Source organism: Lepidochelys kempii, chromosome 2, assembly GCF_965140285.1.
Source record: "Lepidochelys kempii isolate rLepKem1 chromosome 2, rLepKem1.hap1, whole genome shotgun sequence".
Taxonomy (NCBI): domain Eukaryota; kingdom Metazoa; phylum Chordata; order Testudines; family Cheloniidae; genus Lepidochelys; species Lepidochelys kempii.
The window spans coordinates 208,045,871-208,068,282 of record NC_136381.1 but is presented as its reverse complement, the minus strand read 5'-3'; the positions used below and the strand labels follow the sequence as shown (position 1 = coordinate 208,068,282).

General features: G+C 37.8%; 1 protein-coding gene across 2 annotated transcripts in view; it reads right to left on the bottom strand.

Annotated features, from left to right (window-relative positions):
• Window positions 1-22,412, bottom strand: part of SKAP2 (src kinase associated phosphoprotein 2) — a 149,133-nt gene that overhangs the window by 18,924 nt on the left and 107,797 nt on the right. For both annotated transcript variants that reach the window (XM_073333650.2, XM_073333651.2), the window contains exons 7-10: window positions 20,201-20,325; window positions 19,224-19,287; window positions 18,561-18,668; window positions 2,143-2,217 (exon numbers count right to left, since the gene is read on the bottom strand). In XM_073333650.2, the coding sequence (XP_073189751.1) occupies window positions 2,143-2,217; window positions 18,561-18,668; window positions 19,224-19,287; window positions 20,201-20,325 (372 nt within the window). The remainder of the gene's footprint in view (window positions 1-2,142; window positions 2,218-18,560; window positions 18,669-19,223; window positions 19,288-20,200; window positions 20,326-22,412) is intronic.

Here is a 22,412-nt window from a genome sequence, read left to right as displayed (position 1 = left end):
GAAAGCTTTCAAGATAAGAGATTTTCAGTTTTTTGCCCTCATATCTCCAAAATGCTTTATCTGAGTTGCTTCAAATTTACTAGAAAAATTTTAGCCTGACAGAAGATCCCTTAGGTTCAATTATAGATTAAATGGTTTAGTTCTGGAAAAGTTAAGATGTATGCGTACCAAAGCTGAGTTCATAATGGAAGTCTAGCATCTCTCCATAATATATACCTACTCATTCGAACAGATAATTAGAGGAAAAATTAGTTAAGTGCAGAAGATGAGTTACTGATGGTAAGGAAAGTATCGTTTTTCTTGTAATGCTTGAGACTGATTGAGATTTAGGTACCATATTCTGTGTGTATTATTTGTTGGAAAAACATCAGACATTTTTGAATAAGTTAGAAGTTCATGTGATGTGATGCCTTGAAAGAGAGAAATACCCTTGTCAACTCACTGCCCTACATGGCAAACTTCTTGTATCATATATTTAATTGTTTAGGGAAGAACAGAGGTTAGTGCTATGCTCAAGTGTTAAAATTATTACTTGAAATGAATTTCATGTCTGGGGAGAATTATTATGGTGCTTTATTTCAAGGATATTGTACAAACCCTAGTTAAACTTATAGAGCTATTCTCATAAAAATGGGGATTGCTGTGTTCATAAACTAAGGTGCTAATATTTTGGTTATACTAGAGGATGTTATCAAAATAAAGTTTCTTTGAGCTGAAATATTTATGAGAACAACAAACGTCTGTTGCTCACTTCATAATTGGATTGACCCTATCCAGTATTATAATTATTGGCATGTCTAAATGACTGTTAACACTAAGGTTTCATTGAGTCGTGTTGTTTTATGAGTGATTGTTAGTAGATCACAATGCCAACAACATCTGATGACCCAGTCCTCATTTCCTTTCCAAGAAAAGGAAACCAAAACATTTTACTGCAACCTGTTCCTGCTTTCCTGTATGGGTCAGGAAATCAGGCCCCTGTTTCCTTTCCACATGTTGCAATAGGAAGAGTACTGCAAAGCTACTTCCTGAACACACACTCCTTATCCACCCTTTCCCTGACAGCAGTGGAAGAGTGATGTGCAGTATATTTGATGGAGGAAGGTGACCCCAGACTGCATTACACTGCAGGACACAGTTACGACATGGCAAATCTGGTGCTGGCCGACATTTAGCTGTGAAGAGGTGTAAAGGCCTGATAAGAAGCAAGTCTTCCTTACTTTCTGGTCAAAAAAGTGATGGTTTATCAAAAGGACCATGCCCTTGAGGCAGGGATATATCTTGTTTTTACCTTAGCTGGAAATGTCTTGCAGTCGAGAAAAGTTGTCCCTCCATGTGACTTTACGTAGTATATGCAGTTATTTTTCCAGTCCCAGTGACAATTAGCACAAGGGCAGTTTGCCAAGTGGAGGCAGAGACAATATCCTTCTTAGCCTTCCTGGGCATTTGTGTCCTTTTCCAATTTTTTTGCTGCTGTCACTGGACTCTGGCATTTCTTATCCAATTCATTTGCTTTCTGTGATAATCATATGCAATGAAGATATGCATGGCCAACATTTAAACAGGCTGCAGATCAATTAGTGGTCTTAAGTTTATCTGATTTTTATCAAAGAAGACAGAGCTCTGGGTCGATTGTCAGAGCCTGTGTCAAGTTGACCTTTTCAGAGATGTCTACATTGGCAGTCCCCTGGGCAACTTGTTGTCCCCTGTTAGTCTCTGAATGGCAGAAGTCTGTTCTGCTCAAGCACAAAGTATACACAGATGTCTATATTATATTCTTATAGGTTTGACAGCAACTGCATGTTGTATCTATAAACTGTCCTTTAGCAGTGACACTTCCTCAATGATGATAAGCTAATTTATGCAACTAAATCTCCTTTGTGCAGAAATGAAAGCTAATTGAGTCATTACAAAGTAATTCAGGAAGGAATACCTTGTATAAATTGGCTTACTTTATAAATCCTTCTCAAGTGGTTTTCATGCATCCTAAATGGTGCTAAGCAGTTTTACTGCCATAAAATACCCAGATGAAACAGATTACTTTTTGAAGCTGGGAAAACATTATTTACAACAGCAAAAGGCAAAGATTGGAAAAGAAAAGTAGAGAAATATTTGCAGAAGAAAGAAAAACATTTTAATTACCTGAAACATTGCTAGTGCTCCCTTGGCTCAGTTTCTTTGGCTCTTCAGTCTTTGGAGGAGCACTCTCTTCTTCCTCTGCAAATAGACAATTACAAATGAAATGCTGAAGGAACCCACTAACTGACAGTAATTACAGCCCACATCAGTTCATCAATCACACTATCTATATTTCTAAAATGTAAATGCTGGGAGCCAAACTCTTCTGTTTTCATATTGCCACACAAGTTTGAGGGCTTGGTTGTTTTTTTGTTTTTAACCACTCTGATAGCTCTCTTTTTAAAAACTCAGTTAGGAACTGCTGAATTCATCTTTGACTCTGAAAAGTGACTCTGAAAGTGGCATTTTGGGGTTCCCCCTTTGTAGTCTCTCAATGGCTTCTAGAACGATCAGAACCTGGGTCCCATCCTCCCTGGCTACATCAATCATTCCAGGCTAGGGAAAATTCAGGCTTTCCTATTCATTCTTACATCAGAGGGGTGTGACTGTCGCTGCCCCATACCTCTGCAAAAAGTTGGGGGTTCCACAGGAGACATGGGGCTTCTTTGCCTCTGCTGTGCCATGCAACCACATTGGCTCCTGCCTGCTCAATGGGAGCATGGCTGCCCTGTTTTCAGTGGCTCCACCTACTGTGGCAGACTATGGGAACCACTAAAAGGGAGGGGGGGAAGGTTATATATAACCTGGGCATGGGTGGGGGAACAGTCCATGTTAATTCAATCTCAGACTGTACCAACTAATTGTGCTTTCCTCCATGGCTTGGGAGGGAGGAGAAGAGAGCTTGATGGAGCCCTGCTAGCCCTTCAACCCTGTTATTTTGCCAACACAGAGGTGGAACCCTCCCCGTCCCAGATACAAGCTCTGCTTCATATAAGGACAATAAACTCCTTAGTTTACAATTCTGTTGATGATTCATAAAAAGGAATGGACTTTAACTATCTCTATCATAGCTGTGTTCTTTTTGTAGGAGTAAAATGAATTAAAAATCAAAACCTTATCATAGTCACTATAGCAGCACAGCTGACAACAAAGATCCCCTCGCTAGGTATTATATTGACACAGCCACTTTTCAGAATAGAACTGCACTTCAGGCATGTCTAATTCCTTTGCTGCTATTTAACACATTGTGTACTAATATAATATGTATGTTTGCTTTTAAGTACCAGGGACCCATTACAGCTACTAATCTGATATTTTGTTAATAAACAATGGGTATAAAAGTCATAGCTTTTAAAATGTTCTTCACAAGCAGATTATGTAAGAATTTCATAACATTCTATGATGGAGAGGAGGGTGAGTTTCAGTTTGAACATGTGATCATGTCTGGTTTGGATGAATAACTTTGTAAACGTATAGGTTCATTCATACACATCACATTACACATTCAGGCTTAAATTCTGCAAATACTTAATACACACATTTAACTTTAAGCACAAGAGTAGACCTGTTGATTTCTGTGGGACCACTCACACGCTTAAAGTTAAGCACATGCATAGCTACTTGCATGACTGGGGTTATAGGTTGCCAAACACAATATAATGGGAGACATGGTTATGTGATTTACTGTTCTAGGAGCTTTGTATCATTGCTCTGCTAGTTAATCAGTAGTTTTTCTTGTCTCATAACTACTGACTAGCTAGAAGTTTGGTTGAGAAAGACTCCAGTGACTTGGACCCAAAACAAGAAAACAATGTAAAGCGGTAAATCTGATGCTACAGCACATAAAAAGAGAGAGAGAGAGACACTATCTGCTATACTTAAACTTGTTCAACACTGAGTACATCATTACATCATGTGGGGCATGCTAAAAATGTAATAAAAGTATCTTTATATACTCTCAAGGGCACCAGGAGGCACTCATCCCATGGGTTACAACCATTTTAATGCCACTTACAAGCAATATTATCCCTTTGTCTGTCATCTTTTCTACCCATAATGCATAATCTCTTCCTATAAACACTCAATTCCAGGTAAGAGAAGCATATTATATACTGGTAGAAATAAGTTTTGATATTGAATATTGCAGAATTATTTTTATTAAGAATGTTCATACCATGCTGCTACTCTATCAGTTCTGTGACAATAAGAACTCCATTTTACTAAATATTTTTCTCTTCCCTCTCTCTGATTTAAAAAAGAAAAGGTAAAGCAGTGCAGGTTTGAGAAATTTTTCCACAGTAAGACTGAGTACCTATAAAAATAAACAGTATATTGTGGGTTCACAAACAAAGTTCAGAAATAAGTACAATTCTCCCTTTAAAAAAAGTGAAATCACATCGTTTAAAAATGATGGTCATTTCCTAGACTTGTATTTGAAGTGTAAGAAGAGAGAGAGAAAAAAAAAAGCCTGAACCCAAGTTCCTTCAGAACCCCAGTGGTTCTCCATGTCAATTAAATATTGCGGTAGATCTAAAAGACTTGGGTCATGGGGCTTAAAGAGGACAGTTAGCTCCTAAATACAACTTCTTGCACTTTGGACTTGGAAGCAGTGTCAAACAGGGAGAGACTTCTTGTAACCAACAGGAGTCTCAAATGCAGAGAGACACAGGTCAGATACTATGGTGCAATGTTTGCAGCAATGCATGGCATAGATACTATACAATATCAATTATTGAAGAGAAACAGTACAAAAGTTACATTGCATTATCAAGATTGTGTGTCAGACGGAGCCACAACCATAATCATAGTTCAATCTTTTCTCTCTTCCCTCCCTTTCTACCCTTCTGGGAAGAGATGTCTCTCTCTAGTTTCTCTCTCCAGATCAATAGGAGCTCTGATCAAACCCAGGAGCTCTAGAAGAGCTGTGTATGTGTCCCAAAGAAATGCATCTGGGCCTACAGCCATAGGTTGAGGATTCCTAGAGACTAGAATACAGACACACTTACAGCATATCTCCTCTACTACAAAGTTAAAAGATTTTTTTTCTGGTAACAGATCAGGGAGGAACTGCAAATATTAAAAATGTTTTTCCCCAATAATTCCTGTAGATTTCACAGCTAAATTCTAAAATTTTGCACTGTGAGTTAGATATGTAAATTACTACCAGAAGATTGCCAGAGCTATTCCCCAAACACAGATGGCTCTACCTGCATATATGATTTAAAGCAAATACAACAAATACAACAGTATCTGACTTTTAGACATGAGTCTAATTGATTTTTCTTCCTTTTTGTTCTTCCAAAAGAGCGAGTCAGATGATATGAATATAAAAATGTACTAAAGTGTAGCTTGCATAATACATTTCTGCCACAGAATTGGTAATCTCCAAGATATATATGTATAAAGTCAGCAATTCCCCCCCCAAAACTGACAGTAGTCAACCACTTACTTACATTAGTTCTTATATTAATAGCAGTATTATTAACTAGTATTTGATTCTGTTGTGTTATTTGATATAGACACTGTCATTATACAATATTAATTAATACCCTGGATAATCACAGTTTGTGGGTTAATATATTCTATTCAACACTTTAATAACAGTAAACAAAAACAGCTCAGCTATGCAGCAAAATCCATCAAACCACACAGATGGTTATAAGGTTTTCATTATGTGGTTTCCATAGCAATCATATTGCAAATCTGGAAGCTTCTTGCAAATAAGCAGCTTGTATTTACATGCCTCTCAGCTGCAGCATGGAATTCTACAACATGTGAAGTTATTATTCCAATCACATATTGTTAAAAGAATTGTTGGGAGATGTTTTGATCAGTCCAGATTAAAAAAAATACTGCAGTGAACTAATCTTTAAAAATTATTCAAGCATTTATATGTCTGTAATGCATGCTAATAGATCCACGTTTGAAATTTCATTGTGGTGACAAAAGGCTACAAGCGTATAAGCTTGTCTTTTGGAACCCCCCCCCACCAAGAATATATGTATTATCATATTAATAAAAATCAAAATGTCTTCACCAGGTACAGATGATCGAGACACACAGGAAGAACTCAGATGAAACTGAACAGCCGTTGCTTATCTGCTCAAAAGGAATGTAAAGATATAAGGGCCTATTTAGAGCCTATTTGAGAGAGAGACTGAATTATTTCTCCAGGATGTATCCTTTTCTTAAAATGACCCCATGTAACTGTCAATGGGAACTCTAAAAAGAGAGTAAATGCTTACTGTGGGGAAGAGACAAGTACTTTTCTCTCCCAGATTTATAAACTTAATTTTACAAATTGAGCCTGCTCTGTAACAGATGGATTAGCAACATAATAAGAAACACAAGTCTGTCCAGCTATGCAGTTTTACAGTAGGTAGATCTAGCTTTTACCAATATTTTGGTTTGGGGAGGATTTGAATAAACAAACAGAAGGAGCAATATGCAAACAAGTTAAATCCATATGCATCTTCTTAAGTTGAGGTCCATATCTCCAATTCCATTTTCCCCTCTCCTCCCCACTGCCCCCTGCACTAGCATAAGCAGTGAGGACTCAAAACCAGGGACCACTTAGTTTACAAGGAAGTAAGCAGAAATAGCTCTAACACACTGTATCCTTTCCCAGAGACCTGCAGACGTTATTACCCTTACATGCTGTGAGATTAGTGCTCTCCCTTTACGAAGGAATAAGGTCAGGAGGATGGATAATTTCTGTGGTATCCTCCCCCTCTCCTCCCAGATTTCCTTATAGAAGCTGATGCTTAGTCAGCACTACCTTGCATGGTTCTTCACCTGCACTGTAATAGCTCACCGTGGAAGGAAGAGGGCGGTGTGGATGCCGCAGCCAGAGAGGCTATGGGAAGAGTGCAAGAAGCAGTGTGGAGGTATTAAGCTTCTGCGTGAATACAACTGCTGGGAGATCTGCCAAAGTTTCCTGCATATCTTAGGATATCTGCAGCACGGTTAGTCTCAAACCTTTTGGGTGCTGCCGGGTTAGTCAGGACATCTCAGCACAGAAATCATTACCCAAAAGCTCAGGTGGCTTTACACGCCTTTTATCCTGCCAATCCTGGCCTGCTTTGGGGACCAGAGAACCTGCTAGCCTAATTTAGATAGCTCTGGGGGCCTGTCTAAGTTCAGGTATCCTTCACAGACCACCATATTGGCCACATCCCTACACAGAATTGCTGCAGCATGGTGTGCTGTAGCCAGGACCGGCTCTAGGCACCAGCAAATCAAGCATGTGCCTGGGGCGGCACAATGCCAGGGGCGGCGTTCCGGGTGGTGTTGGTTTTTTTTGCTTCTGCATTTGCGGTCTAGGAGATTTTTGTTTTTTGCTTGGGGTGGCAAAAAACCTAGAGCCGGCCCTGGCTGTAGCTCCACCCCACCGTGCCTTACACCAGGACTTTGAGGGGTCCTCACAAGGCAGCCTGATTCCTCTGCATTCAGGAAGCATCCCCCAGCTGGAATTAGGGTACGAAGGGGTCAGAGTTAGAGTGAGAATCTCATCCTTTGGATCCATAAAACTTCTCCATGGAACTAAGGATATCTGTAGGTTTGGTAGGTCCAACAGAATGATCTGCAAGAAATTCTACAAATTCAAACTAGCTAAGGTTCCTGGACCGTATTTGAATATGACTTATGCAGGGAGTTACTTAGTCCAAAGTCTACGTGACGGTTGGGCATAAAAAAAAAAAAAGATACATTCCCTACCTCACAGGGTATTTCAAGGATAAATTCACTTAGGTTTGTGAAGCACTTTGACTGTATGGTGATGGGGAGTGGGTAATATAAGTACAAAGGCAAACAGAAAATTAGTTACTTATTCAGTCAAAGATTGGGTTAAATTAAGAAAAAGAACCCCATTAAGCTCACATACAACACAGTCCTCACCGTAACACACCGTTAAGTATGGTTAAATCTGATGCCTGAAGCTGTCCACAATGAGACATTGTCAAACACCTATTTTTTTATTGCTTAGATGAGATAGTATGTTTATTGTTTAAAACAATACTTACGTTACCAGAAGAGTAACCACATAATATTGGGAGATGGGGTGGAAATGGGTGAAAAAAATCACGTTTTTTAATGAATTTGTAAAAGATGAAAGCATTTTCATGCACTTGCACATGCTGTTTTTCACCTCCTTCAATCTGCCATTGTCTTCCTCCACAGGAGGGAGAGTAGGGAGATGTACTATAAGGACATGTTTATGAACAGATTGTTACTACATGACCATTCACTATTAGGGAATCCTCCCCATTTCAAAAAGGCAAGGTATAAAGCTCCTCTTATGAAAAGTATTTAATGTGTTTTTGTGGGCCCAGGGAATATGAAGCTCACAAGGCTCAGGCCTTAAATTTTTCTCTTTGGGCAAAGGAATAGGGAACAATGGGGGGAAAGGTGTACAGACACCTATTTTCTCAAATGTGAAAGTCAGAGAAATTTTAAAAAATTGATTTTACTACTTTTTTTGAGAAAAACTTTCACTGTTGCTTTGAGATGGTGACTGTTTCACTTGGTCTCTGCTGTGTCTTCTCAGTTACGCATAATTTTTAAATGTTTTCAGGAAATCCAGACACACACTACCATACATTTGCTTGAGATCTGAAGTCCCGTTTTCCCTCTTAGTTTTCCAACATCCCTTCCACCTCCTTTTCTATCAAGGCCCCATTTTGCAATGACAATCACATTGGCTGAAGAGTAAACTCTTCAAATCCCATCAACACCGTTCATTCATCATATGCTTTGAGCAAAGAAGTTTCACCCTTTGGATTGCCTCGAATTATTTGTTGAGAAAACTGAACAAAATATTCTAATTCATAATATAATGCACACAGTCTGGTCCTCATATAGGATAACATTTTGAAAAGTGTCTAAGTGATTTAGGGGCCTAAGTCACATTGCTGTTCCAATGTGATTTAGACTCTTCAATCACTGAGGCATGTTTGAAAATTTTGCCCATATGACTTTGTCCTCTGATTAGATGACTAAGCTTTTAAAATTGGATGGCAGCTTCTCCGAAGTTAAGGTTTTACCTCACTTTTCAATAAAAGCCTGATTTTGGCCCCAGCTCTAAAATCATCTTTCAGCTTCAAACTTGGTATGTAGTGTCTAGACAGTGGGCAAAATTACAGATATACCAGACAAGATTTTTTTAGCACAATGTTTACACAGTTAGAAAAATGTTCCAATTTTAGGCAGAACTCAGCTTAAATATGGAAATTTTTCCCCTTTCTATGGAAGTTATTAGGTTATTCCTCTAATTGAGATATAGAACTATTTCTATAAAGCACAGAAAGCCAAGATTTTATATCTGTTTGGTCTCAGATATTAAAATGGTTTAAGTGTTCAATGTGAGTTTTATAAATCTTGATACTAAGTTGTTAAAATACATGATATTAAATACTATGTAATAAATATAAACAATTCACTAAATAAATAGATCTAGCAATCAAATATGCAAATAAACCATGCAGTGCAACTTATCACCAGAGTTCTTTGATACACAAATATAAGTTACATTTCTGTGGCTTAAATTTGTAAATTAGTAATACAGAGAAGAAAGTCTTCATATATCATGTAACGTTTATAAGCAGCAAGATCTTAGATTAAAAACCATTCCTTAAAACAAAATAACCCTAATTGTGACAAATGTGACTTGACATAATATTTACATACATGAAATCAGAATGAAAGCAGCTTGTTTAAACCACAGTATCAATTCTATAGTAATTTGTACGGTTAATTTATTCAAATTTATAGTCCGTCCCTTTTCTGAGCAACTTCATTTCTGGATTTAGAAGAAAACAAGGCAAGTCATTTCAGCAAAGTTCACTTTAGTGAAAGGAAACAATATAGTTGTTGGCATGTTTCTCTAGGATGAGTCTGGCTCTTGGATGCTATAACTGCTTTTAAAATGTTCAAGCAACTGACACTTTTGCATTCTCTGTATTGACCACTGACCTAAACACAGTGGGGGAAAAAATCAGCAGCATGCACCCTTTGGGTACCATTAATGGAGCTAACATCCTGTTTGGGTTGTTTAAAGCCAATGTTACCAAATTACTTTAAGCTAATTATACGAAAATCTTTTACCTGCCTTAAATGACAAAATAAACCCATCGTAATATTATGATACACTAGTAAAACAAAATCAAGCAACATGCAGAATAAGCAGAAAATTAATGAGCAGAAACCTTGGTTTTTTGTATGTGCTGTATAATAGTTCAATTATAGTGTCCCACAAATCAGTGTTGTGTTTTTCCCTGACCTCCCATACAAATTTCATGGACCTTACCACAACTATCTCTATAGAATGTAGCAAATCCTATAACAAAATGTTTATTATTTATCTATTGCCTATTGTAGCTGAAGGCATCCTTCTAAATTTTTCAACATGTTAAAAATGTGAAATTCAGCAATAAAGAATCTTAATTCACATTTCCAAATACACAAACACCAGTTTATAGGCTCCCCAACAAAAGAAAAACCAAAGACTTAACCAACCATAGCGGGAAATAACCTGATAATCCTTTCGTGTCCATTGCCTCTGGTAGAGAAATGGGACCGTTGTATAAATAGTGGAGGAAACCAAATTGTTATGTAATCATATAAACCCCTGATAGAGTGGTCTGTTGGCTGAACTTTATTCTCACTCAGAGCCATCTAGAAGTCTTAAGGTTCCATCAGCCTCTAAAGGACCACCAAAAAAGGCCTTTCTCCCCTGAGAAAAAACTGTGATCTGCCCTCAAATCAAAGGTTGCAAGGGTTAGTCCATGACAAAGGAGCAACCCATTCCCCCCATCTCCAATCTTTTTCCATACACCACAGCCAGAGTGCAATCAGCTGTGTGTGCATTAACTCAGAAACCACCTGGGATAGAATATCAGGGTTGGAAGGGACCTCAGGAGACCACCCAGTCCAACCCCCTGCTCAAAGCAGGAGCAGTCCCCAATTTTTGTCCCAGATCCCTAAATGGCCCCCTGAAGGATTGAACTCACAACCCTGGGTTTAACAGGGCAATGCTCAAACCACTGAGCTATCCCTCCCCCCCCCCCCCAGTCTCATGGGTATCATGGAAGCCATGAAATCCTGAGCAGATCCAGAAGAACAGTCATCTATTCAATTTGTCATGAGATATTCAGCCTTGGTGCCATGTCATAATCAGGTTCCTCACTGTGGGGTTTTTTTGTGGGGGAGGGTTTGGTTTGGTTTTTAACTTTCTAGGATTGGATCCCTCTACACTGGATTTTAGGGGAGAGGACAGGAATTCTCCTTATTTTGGGAGGATGAGTCCATGAATCGAGGATGGGCATCTATATACATTACATTGTTTGAAAGCTTAGATTTTGTCATTTCTTTTCTCGCTGTCTTTTTAGAGGTGAGAGTTCATGAGGACTGATAAGGAATAATATTCTAAAAATTGATGGAGTCAGGTAGGTGGGAGAGGCTCATGAGTATTGGCTTTGTTTTGGTAGATCTGACTTCTTCTTTCACCCCCATTAAAATCAATCCGGCATTGTGCCTTTTTACTCACTATCCCCTTAAATGTGAGAGTTTAAAAGGGACACGAGCTACACATTTTAATTATATTAAAGATGGATAGATATAATTGTTTGAAATGCTCCTGCTTATTGATTATGTTTTGCTTGGCTTAATTCCTTCAGTTTAGAGGAGGAAGGGAGAGAGAAGGCTGGTAGTAGTGATGGTCCCTATGGCAATTAGAAGTTCAGAAGGGGATTTATGCTAATGAGTCATCAGGGTTGGGGAAATCTTGGGGTGGGGGGGAAATGGGATTTATATCTACAGTATCTGTGTGGGAAAGATGGACTTTGTGAGCCACCCTGTTGGTTCTTACTTGAGCACCCAGAGGGGTCAGCTATATCCCTTTAATGCCCACCTTCTGGAAGCCAGGAAAGCTGAACAAGGATACACCAAAGCAGCTATAGGAATGTATTGTTTCTCAACAACAGTATCCAGTGGCATTAACAATCTGATCTCGCACTCCTTAAATCAGAAATTAAAAAAATATGGGCTCCCAGATTTATCTAGATATGTATACCATGGTCATCACAGTATAAACAAGCATCAGAGTGGGCCCAGAATCTCTACTGTCATAAATATAGGTATAATAGACCTCAGACTATGACCTACCAACCTAAAACATTTCTCATTTTTTTGGATTAGAAAAATGTCTCCCGTACTGGGATACTTATTTGCAATGCTTTCCTTTAGCATTACTGCATTGCTTCTTAATTAGATATTGACAGTGATACAAAGAAAAAGACTTTGCTTTCATAAGAGGGAACTTTAGGTCCGTAACCCACTGAAGATGTTCATGCATAAACAAAGTGTTGTTAATATTTAACATGAAACCAGCTGTCAAAAATGTAGTCAACAGTGAAAGAGCTATGATACAAGTAAAATTACTTTGTGTGATTGTGTCTCTCCAAGATGACAAGCTCCTCTGAGATGGGATTCTATCTCTTAATAACAAACAACTTCTGTCACATAGTGTTCACATCATATTGGTTTTACAAATCAATAGCGTCAAAAGTGGTTTAATGTAGGTGCAGAGGAAATAGTAAAAAGAATGATTGATCAGTGCTGGAAATAAAGTATCTTATTTCAATAAAAAGTGAATGTGATGTGTGTTAATTTGTTTTTGAAAGATTTTCTTAAGCATCAAATTACAGGATTTGAAGTAGCTTCCTTTTCTGATATGCAAACATAAACCTTCAAATCAGATTTATGTAGTTTCCAGAAAATTATGGATTCCTAAACTAAACTTTAATACATTTCACACAAAAAAATCTTTACTATTTTCTGTTAAAACTGATGTTTTCTGTTAAAACTGATTTTTCTTCCAAGAAAGACTATTCTCTTTTTCTTATTACTCATATAAATGTAATGTTAATTTTACTGTTTGTGACCACATTAAAATATTTTGAAAAATTTGGTAAATTTAATTTACTCTTTAGCGAAGAAAGGGTGCAAATTTCCCATACACAAGACTAATGTAATAGCTACAAAACAAATAATAAGCATCTTAATTTCCTCACTGAGACCCATTTTAAAAGGACTGCTTTTACATGGTGAACTGTCCTCACTCATTTTTTTTCCAAGAAAGACTTCATTGTGCACACACACCTGTCATACATATCAACTGAAATTGCTCAGGATACTTCCTAGAAGCTCTTTTTCTAAAACTCACCTTCATTTCTAATCTCCAGAATGATAATGATCTTACATTTGCCCTTTTCACCTCTAAATATTCCACACACTTTACGAAGTGATGTACTATTTACATTCAAAAACCACTTCATCCATTGCTGAAATGCAGCCACTGATGGAAAGAATAACAGTTTAACAGTGCATCAGCACTGAAAACAACATGTGAGCATGAGAAGTGAAGAAGTATCCCATATCCACTTGTAACAGTACAAAGATAAGACCACTTTGTCTTCCTAATCTTAGGAGTTGATTGCCCTGATGCAGCCCATGATTGGGACTTCTTGACACTAACCTCTATGTTTTCAAAGCAGTGTGCAGGATTTTAGCCACACAACTCCCATCACAATCAGGGAACACAGAGCTGAACCCCAGTGCACTACCTTGAAAACTTAAAACTGAGGGAAAGACTTATGAGAAGGTTTCATTAACTGTTATTGTTGTGAAATCCTCAAGCATTAGTGCTTAGAGAAAGGAAATACATAATGACTGTAAGGGAGGAATCCTGGTTCATGAAGCAACAGATCAACCTTAGACACAGTCATCACTATGTAGTCATGACATGCTTCTCCTCAAATGTAGATAGAACACAGGCCATGTTTCAATTTTTGATTCCTCTGTGCTGACAGATCGTGGAATGCATCAGTAAAGCTCATTTACTTCTCTGAGACCCAAACAGCTCTACATCCAAAAAAGATTGCAGCAGGAGGTTATCAAGCTTTGCTACTTTCCTAGGCAGGATAAGTGGGAGTATCACCTTTTTATTAAATCACAGATGCTTCGAGTAATGAGTAAAAGCAATGGACAGGTTCAGCATTGCTTACACTCTTACAAAGACATGCTCTTAGTTATACATGCTAGAATAGTTCTCTGTGGGGCTGCGCTGTTGGCTGAGGACTACTGAAACAGTGGACCCCAGCTCTGCCCCCATTCCACGACTTCCGGCCTGCTCACAAAGAGCCCCTTTGCTTGGTGTGGGAAGTTTGGAATGGGTGGCGTAGGGCCAGCTATACCAGCTTTATACCAACTAGGGATTCTTCTGATGTTGGGGAAAGCTTGGCTATCCTGTTAGGGCAGTTCTTCATCTGGAGTTGTCCCATGCATGGAGGCAGCATAGAAGAAAACACAAAGCATTTTTAAAAAGCCTAATAACAAAATTCCAGTTTAATCAAAGTTTGATTGTATACCAGAAGGTGGGCTAGATTAGCAGAACCCTTTTAGAACTTCACTGCTCATTTCCTTCACTGCTCTTCAGGTTGGGAAGCTGAAAATATGGTCTGCCTAAAATAATGCAACTCTTCCACCATCATTTAGAATTCCACTCATCCAAAGATCTTGGATGTCCTGGTATGTTAGGATGAATAGGTTTGCTCTATGTAATATTTATTCTTAAAGCTATTTTTTTCAGGTTTGCAATAAGTTTAAAATATTCAGTTGCAGGCTACAATACATACTTGTCATGTCAAAACTATAGAGAATTGATTAATTTATCAGGCTATTAATTACTTAACTTCAGCAAAGTATTTCAGTGTCAACTTTTGGGTTTATTTTTTTAAAACTGAGTTTTCCTTTAATTGTTCTCTCTTGGCAAACTAGCCTAGCTTAGCTTGCTGAAAGCAGCAAAAGTTGTCTTTTCCTGCAGAATCCTGCAGGGAAGGCTTGTAAATTAGCATGTCTTTGGTAGCGGCAATGATCTTGACTCTACCTGAATAATCACAGTATTTATTAAACATACTCTTACTAAAGTGAGCCAGAAAAATGATGCCTCTGTGGTAAATATGAATTTGTATATGCTATTAAAGTAAGAAGAAAATGGGTTAATAGATCAAGAGATTAGTTTTCCTCTTTTGTATCCCTCCCAACCAGCCCACACCACCAGCCAGCAGACATTACAAATTGAATTCCACTGAAAACCAAGTCTTCAGTGGGCTAATAGACTGTTACCATTCTGGTTACTGGTTTGAACTATTCAGCTGATTTCTGCTGCAGTTTTCTCAAGTGCTGAATTCCCAAGTTTCAAAACTATACTAATATTCCTATAATATCCTCTTCAGACAAGGAGGCAGCTTTAAATACAGCCTTCACTCAAGTCCACTACTGAAATAAATGAATTGTATTATGAAAGGGTTTAATGTGCTTTGGTCAAAATTGCATGCTGTTTAAATCATCATTTCAAAAACCCCTGAGTGCCACAGAAATACCAGAATTCATTAGTGACTTTGGCATATGAATTGCCATTCCTTGATAAAGCAATAAGGCACAATAAGCTGTGAGTCTTAGTGAAATATCAACATTTGCAAGGCCCTGGGGGTGGGTGGAAAGGCAGAAGCCAGGGCATGTTGAGTGGAGGAGGATGTTGTTGTGAGGAACTCCTAAAGGAAGATGTAGTTCTTTTCTCGCCCCACTTCCTGGTTTGGCCAGGGGGTCTGGGATAATTTCTTCTATACCCTCCTGCTTAGAGTATCTTTTGGAAGTGTAGAAAACATTCTTCTCTACTGTTTAGGTCAGATGAAAAGTTAAGGAATCCTTCTCTGCCCTCCCTGATTAGGACAGGTGGTGGCGGTGGTCATGGTGTTTTAGCCTGAGCATCCAAGCAAGTTCCAGGAGACGTTTCATCTGTATTCCCCATTTCTTGCACTGAGCATGTTCACGTAGTCTAGAATGCAGAAAGGGAAGTGCCCAGATAGCTAGGTGGAACTCAGAACACCCAGCCAGAGATGGCAAATGAAGCTAAGCTAAAGGAGCACAAATTATGTTCTCCTAGCTCTGGTTTTAGTGAATAACTATACAACAACCAAATAGGCAATATTTAGGTGGCTGAATAGCTCCTGTACTCATGGTATTCAGAAAATGTATTGTTGAATTCATCTATACATACTGTTTATCTGAAGTATTCAAGGATGAGGGGTAGCACTAGTCAGGAGCGTTACAGCATTTAGTTTTCAATTCCTATAAAGAAACACCCTTTCTCACCAAGTACAGTTCCTACAATAGAAATAAGTTGAGATACGTAACATTAAATTCAATAAACAAATGTAAAAGTGACCATTGAAAATGCGTCTTTACAACTTTGATGGCCAAATACAATATAATTGACAAGACTGACATGAGGGATTAAAAATAGATAGCTGGTTACCTGTTCATGATTCCCAATCTAGCTGAAACAGGCTCACAGAACCTGACGTGAAAAAGCCTCACACAACACAATATAACTTTGATGCTACCGAATATTTACGAGTCATTAAACTTACTCCATAATTATTGCAGACAGATTTTGTCATTTATTCCTTGTAGTTGGGTAATACCAAGAGGCCACAAGAGAAATTATGGTCCCATTGTGCTGGGTACTGTTCAAGAACATCGTAGAGACAGTCCCTACCCCGAAGAGCTTACAATTTAAATAGACCAGATGGACGAAGGGAAGTATTGAGATCCCTAGAAACTGAATTACAAGTTCCCAGGATCAGAGAGGAAGTATATGGTTGAGCTGGAAACTGAACACACATATCCTAAATTCCAGGGCACTAACAAAAAGACCATCCCATCCTTTCAGTTTTACTGCTTTCTAGTCTTGTCCACTGTAGGAGACAAAAATTGTTGGAAAAACCTATGTAAAAATGATATGAAAGTTAAAATATTTTTGAGTACTCCAAGGGCCACAAGGATGCAGGTTAGCAATATTCTGAATACAAAACTATTATTAATGTGAACATACATTTGATAACTCCTGGCTCTCAACATGCTTTCCAGTTTCATTCATTCAAGCTGTGACCATTACTACTGCAGCTCTGCTTATTGGCTGAAATGGTCCCATGAAGATGTGAAATGAAGTTATCCTATAGTGACGTTTACTTTAGTAGTTACATATTTAGGGGAAAAATAAATGTATAAAAGGTATAAGCAAACTTGTAGGACCATCGCCTGCAAGGTGCTGAATATTCAAAGCACAGCACAAGTAGCACCCACCACATGGCAGGCCCAGGCCCAAACAGATTGATGTTTTTGACCTTGTGACTTTGGACATTAAACCCACTGAAGGTCAGTTCTTCATTTTTCAGGGTGTTCAGCGCACACAGATCCCCCCCTCTGCTTATTCGGAGTGTATTTATCCATATGATGAACTCTGCAATTAATTCCTGGTCACATATATGGAAGATTATGCCCTTTCAGCTACCCCAGCAGATCATCTCTAGATCCTTTCTAAACATGCAGAAGTCCTTCTACACTTTCACAAGTGTACAATAAACATTCTTATCAGTTTCCATAATTATCGACTCTAATAGTTCATTGAAATACAGTTAACACCTAAGTTCATAAGAAGAGCACAATTTCCAAAGAGTGCCAGCAAACTTTATTTTTTCTAATGGATAAAATATTCAATGTGCAACAAATATAGGAAGTTAGGTCTATGTCCCATGCAATTTATTTTTTCCTCTAAGTTCCTGGTTGATAGTAGTGCTTTCTCTGAACAGCAAAAGAAACAGAATTCTATCTTGCATTATTGCATATCAAATGACTGAGTACTGTCATTTTTTGTTTTAAAATGTCATTTTTACACATAGCAATTGAATATCTCATTTTCAGACAGCTTACTAAAACATAAACAAGAATAAAACACACGTCTTCCTGCTATTTTACTATCTGTAATAAACTCCAAGGCCTATTGCCAAGAGAAAATTTTATGAGATTTACGTTTGATTATCAAGAGGAGTAAACGTTTGACCATGTCTGAAAAACCAGAGTAAGAAATCACTGTATAATCAGATTCATGCTGGATGATCAGAAAAAACAAAGTCAAGCTTCTCAGTGCCTTTATTTACAGTTCATCACTACACCTCTCCAACCCAACACACTGCACTGTTGCAAGGGATACTGAGATTATATATTAGACAGAAGCTGATGGCATATGGAGTGCGTGAAGAACCTCTAGTTAATACAAATGGTAAAATGAATAAAGAAAAAATGATAGGAAAGTTGGCAGAAAAAGCTGTAAGGCAAGTCAATTTTTTAATTAAAAAATTATGTAGCAGAGACAACGCTAATGAGCCAAAATTCCCACAAGACTATTTTTACTATTTGTCTGATTTTGATGTCCTGACTCACCAGGACGGAAGTGTCCTTGCTCAGACTTGGTTAAGGGAGTATATTCTTTTCATTACTACAGTACAATTCAAAACGCAAGGGCTTCTATATTAATCTGAGTACTTTAGCCACTCACTGTCACTCCCTCACAGTTACCAGACCAGAAACTGAGCTTCTCTCAAAACACATCAGATTTCTCTAGTCACATAAAACCTCAGAAATACCTGGAAGTTCTTCATAAATGTCATCATCTATTGGTGCAGTGCTGACTGGAGAAGAAGCTTGTCCAACATCATCATATTCTTCCTCAGGAATGATATTAGATCCCAAGTCTGTTTAATAACAGTTTAGATAATTAGCATTTATGAGAATAAACGAAGAGCCTAAATGGATGTTTGTGCAGCATACAGCACACTATTTGAAGAGGAATTTTACTGAATCTTAAGAACAAATGCTTCTGACAATGGAATTACTTCTGTGGGTCCTTGTAGAAGAAAAATATGTTAACTACTTTGGTTTTCAGGTCTCAGAAAAGATCTTTAAAATACCAGCTGAAGAAAATGAAAGTTGTTTAAGTTAAATTGTGCTTCTCTTCTACATACCATTGAAAATGCTTTATGGTCATCAGATTATCCAAGAGGTATAGGGATAGACCCATCTACAAAGAGTTTTAAGATATATAAAATATTTGGAAAAACAGAGTCCTGGAAAATAAAAAAAGTAATGCAAGAAACACAATGTAGCTGAGAGACAGCACATGCTGTCTGAAGCCTGGATTAAAAATGGTTATATTGTATTATGCACATATAATACATCTGTTAATAGATAAAGCTATTATTAATAAACATTATTAAAAACAAAGAATATTGTTTCACTGATTGACTTACCTTGCAATACAAATTTGATTTCCTGTAGCCATTCCTCTGCTTCTTTGGGAGTAGCTGCTGTAAACTACAATAAGCATAATATTAATAATAGTTATAATGGTAATATAAATACAACCAACACCACATTTGTAATGGAAGGAAATGTAGTATTCTTGTCACTTCTTCAAGGAACCATTAGTAATTCTCTTCATGTCTTCTGGTACTTTTCTTGCAAGGATGCTTCTTATAATGTACAGTTAATTTTGACAAATTTACGTAATTGAAGCAGAGGATGATGGATTTGAAACTCTGATCAGCAGCTGGCAGCTGTGCAGAAAAAAGCTGCTTCTCTTCATCAATGTCAAAGCCAGAACTGATGAACAAAATTTGCCCTTGACAATTAGAAGACACCCATGAATTTCTTTAGACTGCTGGATACAGTTTTCTTAAAAATGTTCTTGTCAGATTCCAACACACTACCTGACAACTTAATTAACTGGCTTTCAGCTGCAATCTCAGATATTTAAAACTTATTAAACTTACATTCCATATTGATGCCTAGCTGATAGATCTTTGAATTGCATAGCTGAGATGTGCTTCTACCTTGATGTTCCTTCCAAAGCCCTAAGCAATACAATATGTATTTAACTCAGATATTTCTTCTTTGATAACTCCATTTTTTTTACTATATAATTCATCCAAAAAATCATGCAGACCAATTATATATAGATATTATAGATACAATGCTAACACTGAAATGACCCATAGATAAAAGTAATAGATTTGCTCGTTCTTGTTCAAAAAGATAGTATTTGAACTTAATCTGAATTTTTTTAAATGTATTTCCTATTATATGAATGTACAGTGTAAGCAAACCAGTGTTCCTTTTTTTCACTAATGTCTCAGGGAGAGTTGTTTTACTGAAATGTTAATGTCTCCATAACTGGAATCGTAACGGTTTTATCAATTTAATTTCAAGACGACATAAGAAGTCCAACCTGATAAATGCGTTTATCGGGAGCCGAGATTTCAAAACAGCAATCTTTCTTTCCATCCTTCCGAAGGGTATTATTCATTCTGACGGTGTATCCATCTATAGCAAATTCACCTTTCTGTTGTTTGTCTATTGCAGATAAAAACAAAGTTAGAATTTCATTTACAACAGTGAATGTAAGCGGTCCAGCAGGTTATCATTTATTCAGATTTTGTTTTGTGTTTCATTAATATTACAATGAATAGGGAGATTTTTAGCAAAATAATTAGGTGATGCTTTTGGAGATAAAGCTTTATTTTAAAAGAAGATATAAACTAAAGTATACTTTTTATGTAGGATGCCTAAGGAATCCCACAGGGAGATGCTTGCAGATGGTGGTCTGTTTAGTAAGAAGTGCATGCTATGACATTTGTATCTAGGGAAAGCCAAGAACTGGAACTTGGAACTCGCAAGACAAGTTTACCATAAATCAGTCTCTCTTTCAGTTTCAATGGGAAAACCTTTTTAGCTTATAACTTTGCTGAGTCCCTTGCTAAACTTAACACCCTCTTCCCACAAAACAGTAGATTTCAAATTAACTTTTAAGCAACTGTAAAAGCCTCTCTTCCTACCGAATCCTCTTCCAGATGCACCTTCTTTGTGCAAACTCTTGAAACAATTTAGAAGCTCATTTAATACCTGCAGTGTGTTCCAAGAGAATTCTCCACCTAACACTACAACTGTTGAATTACTAGCCAAGAAGAGGATAGAATTTGATCACAGTTCAACACTTTGGGCCATGTGTTTATATCACAGACAATTCCAGATCACAATTTTATGGATTCTCAAGATTCTTGTTTATAAGGGAATGACTTACAAACTGCTATTCTGAAGGTGAGACATGGCTTAAAAAAAGGCAAGGTTTAAATACACAAAATGTTTGGATCAAGATACCTCTATTTTTTTTTTTTAGAGCCCGTACACTCTTCAAGGTAGGGCCTGCACCTTCTTTATATGTGGAAAGTGTCCAGTACAAACAAAACATGAATAAGTAACAACAATAACGTTGAGATCCATAATCTCCATATGCCATACTGCTATACTCAAGGTAAAGACTGCTGAAGTCTACACTGTAGATCTTTATCAGTGATACTTCGCCAACTCATAGTATGTTATTGTGCACGAGAGCTAAATAACAAAAGTAGCACTAAGGCCTTTTCTACACTAGAAAAATATTCATTGCTTATGAGTATTAGCAATGGGTGTACTTAAACCAGTGCTGAACATAGCGTAGCTGCAAGTGTGGCCAAGGACAAATAATTTTCAGCACCTCTTCAGAAACATCAGTATATCCATTGCTGACACCTGTTGTCAGCAAGGGATAAGTTTCTTGATAAGTGTAGGAATGGCTTAAGAGACTATGGCCTTCCACAGAGTTGTTGCACACCTAGAAAACTTGTAGAAAAGTTCATCTGTTCTCCAGTGAAATTAATTTCACCTGCACAAAGCCCAAGCAACTGGATTTTACTTGGAGGAAATGATACCATGCCGTGTGCACTGGACTTCGGGGGGTGAGGTGCAAAGGGAGTTGCATGATGGTGAAGGCCTATCCCCCTTGCCATCCTAGGGACAAAGCAGAGGGATGCAGCACTGCCTTGTCACATAAATACAAATCCTGTGGTTCCTTTCTTGACTTGCCCATATACCCATTTATGCAGAGTCAGTGTGGTGACGATGCCAGGGCATGCCAGGGGTGCACAGTCAGTCACTGTACAACTACTCTGTTGGCAGCTCCACATGCACACAGTCCCAAATCTATTTGTGCTGCCTCACTACAATAGAGTGAGTTTTCCCCAGGCCAAGTAAACACTGAATAACAAATTTGCACAAATGAATTAAGAGCAGAAAATTGAGTTCTCTGCCTCCTTTTCCTATTCACTTCCTCCAATAACTTTTACTATGTCTACATTAACTACTCCGATATAATATTAATATTTTATGTCTGTTCACTCCTCCATCCTCACCACATGTGCAAAATTCATGGAATTATATATTATCATACTGAGGCAGACACTAGAAATAATAACTTGCAACAGGCTAACCAAGTCCCTTTTCAATGAAATTCATTTCAGTCTAGCAATTTTATTGTTCATTCACTGATGACCTCAGGGAGCCGATGAAGTAGACTATATTAATTTCTCACTCTCCATGCTGGAAGTTTATCAAAACCCAGAAAG